Here is a 3,398-nt window from a genome sequence, read left to right on the forward strand (position 1 = left end):
CTTTCATTCCTTTCCTTCCCCTTTTCCTTCCCCTTTTCCTTCTCCCTTCCTTTCCTTCTCCTTCCCCCCTAAGTACTCTTTCCCCCCACCTCTTTCCACTTCCTTTCCCTTTCCTTTTCCTCTTTTTCTTTTCCCTTCCCTTCCTTCTTTCCTTCTTCTATTCCTTCTCTTTCCCTTTTTTTTCCTTCCCCCTTTCCTTCCTTCCCCTTCCTCTTTCCTTCCCCTTTTCCTTCCTTCCCCCTTTCCTTCCTTCCCCCTTTCCTTCTCCTTCTCGTTCCCTTCCCTTCTTAATTCTTCCCTTTCCTTCCCTTTCCTTCCCTTTCCTTCTTTCCCCTTTCTTCCTTTCCCCTTTCTTCATTCCTTCCTTTATTCCTTCTCTTTCATTCTTACATTACTTCTTTTATTCATTTTCTTCTAATACTTACCTGTTTTTTCCTCAGTTACCTTCTCTAAGTTCTCCGTTATTGCCTTCGTCAATTCATCGGAGCCAATAGTGCCAGTACCACCATTACTGGCGCTCTCTATTGCTTCCATAAATACTTTCTGTAATGCGTCTTCTTTGAATGTGTAATTATTGTCAGGATCCGCCAGTATATCTGCTACGGTAGATGCTTGTCCACCACTACTACTTTGACCGTTACCCAGACTCATGAATTGTACCATGCTGTCCTTATTCTTATTTAACTCTTCTTTTCTCTTTCCGTCCGTTATTCTTAAACTCTTCTTATCCCCACTGCAAACATGTTTCCACCTATCCTGCCATAATTGCCCCAACCTCCAAGCTTTTCCATTTTCCTCTTCCTTTATCCTTTCCTCCTGTGCCCACTTTCTAATAGTACCCCCAAGGACTGCTTTACCAATCATTAAAGCGGTAGAATCCACTTTTCCTACACATTTTTTAATCATGGCCTGATTTTTCACATCCGTCAAGTATTTCTTTAAGTTCCCCTCCACTTCCTCCGAAATCCCACTTATCACTTCATTTAACTTACAATGATCCCCATAAATGTCAGAGAGGGCGAGCGTACCCACGGTGCAGCGGGCAAACCATTGATCTTCGGTGAGATCCTCTTCGACTGTCACCTGCCGCCCCGTTTTTTCCGTTATTCCGCTCATAAAATAACGAATACCCATTAATCCTTTACACAGATCTTTCTTATACTCCCCCTCGAAACTCTTTCCACCACTACCCTTCGTAGTCACATTCCACGGTTCCCGTTCACAGAGGTTCGTTATTTCATCCGCTTCTGACAATAGGAGGGAAGTCTTCAATTTATCCCATGCTTCCTCCACATTGCCCTTCAACTTCGCCTACATAAAGAAGAAGGGGAAAAATTACAAAAAATTTATATACATATGTACAATTGGAACTCAGCACATATACACGTACACATATGTGTATACATATACATATACATATAAATGTACATATACGTATGTATATGTATACATACATGCACATGTATATATTTATATATATATATATACATATATATATATACATATACATATACGTATATACGCGTGTACGCATATATTTATGTATATATGTATTCACTTACAGTAATTTCCTTCGCCCTCTGCTCGGCATCCGGTCCAGCAACCGCAGTTGCACTATTCGCAGACATCCAATTGTTCAACCATGCTTTCAACAGATCATTGCCATCAGTAGATGTCGTCATCTTGCGTACTCAAATTTACATATATATGTATATTATAGAATTAAGGAAAAAAAAAAAAAAAGAAGAAAAAAAGAAGAAGAAGGAAAAATATTCTTCCCTTTTTTTCCTTCTTTCTTCTTTCCTTTCTTCCTTACAAAACCTTCTTTCTCTTCCTCTTCTATTCTTCCTGTTTTGCTCTTCCTTCTATTCTTCCTTTCTTCTTTTCTTTCTTCCTTAAACCACCTCTTTCTTCTTTATTCATCCTTCTTTTTCTTCCTTTCTTCTTTTCTTTCTTCCTTAAACCACCTCTTTCTTCTTTATTCATCCTTCTTTTTCTTCCTTTCTTATTTTCCTTTTTTTCTTCCTCTTTTACTCTTCCTTCTTCTTCCTTTTTCTTCCCCTTAAATATTTCTTCTTCTTCTTTTTTCCCTCATTAAACCTTCCTTCTTTTTCTCCCTTAAATCTTCCTTCTTCTTCTCTCCCTTTGGAAACCTTCTTTCATTCTCATTCAATCTTCCTTCTTTTCTCCCTTAAACCTTCTTTTCTTTTATCCCTTAAATCATCATTTTTCCTCCTCTAAAACCTTCCTTGTTCTTCCTTATCCCTCCTAAAACATTCCTTCTTTATCCTTCACTTAAACCTTCCTTCTTCTTTCCTTTTCTCCCTTAAATCTTCTTTTCTTCTTTCTTTTCCCTCTTTAAATCTTCCTTTCCTTTTCATTGAAACTTCCCCTTTATTCCTTCTTTTTCTTCCTACTTTCCTTCCTTCTTTTCTTCTCTCTTCTTCCTTTCTTTTTTTTTTTTCTCTCTTCTTCCTTCTTTTTTTCTTTTTTCTTCCTTAAAGGCTCTTTTTTTTTCTTTTATTCTTCCTTCTTCTCTTCTTTTTCTCTTCTTTTTTTTTTTTCTTTTCTTCCTCCTTTTCTTTTATTCTTCCTTCTTCTCTTCCTCCTTTTTCTTCTATTTCTTCTCTCCCTCTCTTTTTTTTGAACCTTTTTTCTTTTCCTTCCTTAAATCTTCCTTCTTTTACTCCTCCTTCCTTAAACCATTCTTTTTCTTCCTTCCTTAAACCATTCTTTTTCTTCCTTCTTTACTCTTCCTTTCTTAAACCTTCCTTCTTTTATTTCTTCCTTCTTTACTCTTCCTTCCTTAAATTTTCTTTACTCTTCCTTCTTTTACTCTTCCTTTCTTTACTCTTCCTTCCTTAAACCATTCTTTTTCTTCCTTCCTTAAACCTTACTTTTTCTTCCTTACTTAAACCATTCTTTTTCTTCCTTCCTTAAACCTTCCTTTTTTCTTCCTTCCTTAAATCATTCCTTTTTTCTTCCTTCTTTAATCATGCTTCCTTAAACCTTCCTTTTTCTTCCTTCCTTAAACCTTCCTTTTTTCTTCCTTCCTTAAACCTTCCTTAAACCTTCCTTACTCTTCCTTCCTTAAATCACTCTTTTTCTTCCTTCCTTACTCTTCCTTCTATTACTCTTCCTTCTTTACTCTTACTTTTTTACTCTTCCTTTTTTTACTCTTCCTTTCTTTACTCTTCCTTCCTTACTCCTCCTTCTTTACTCTTCCTTACTCTTCCTTCTTTGAACCTTCTTTTTTTCTTCCTTCCTTAAACCTTCCTTAAACATTCCTTCTTTACTCTTCCTTTCTTTACTCTTCGTTCCTTCCCTGCTCATTCCTTCTCCTTTCATTCCTTATCCTCATTTGCTTATCCACATCCCTTCTCCTCATTCCTTCGTTT

The 3,398-nt window shown here is 36.7% G+C and overlaps 1 protein-coding gene across 1 annotated transcript; it reads right to left on the bottom strand.

Annotated features, from left to right (window-relative positions):
* Positions 1-421: 421 nt before the first annotated feature.
* On the bottom strand, positions 422-1,682 carry PKNH_0002200 (SICAvar, type I (fragment); the record flags this gene model as incomplete). Its single annotated transcript, XM_039113449.1, has 2 exons — positions 422-1,311; positions 1,563-1,682. Coding segments are annotated over 2 exons (1,010 nt in total), but the record flags the coding sequence as incomplete, so codon positions are not given.
* Positions 1,683-3,398: the final 1,716 nt, after the last annotated feature.

The sequence above is a fragment of the Plasmodium knowlesi genome (assembly GCF_000006355.2).
Source record: "Plasmodium knowlesi strain H genome assembly, contig: PKNH_00_21, whole genome shotgun sequence".
NCBI lineage: Eukaryota > Apicomplexa > Aconoidasida > Haemosporida > Plasmodiidae > Plasmodium > Plasmodium knowlesi.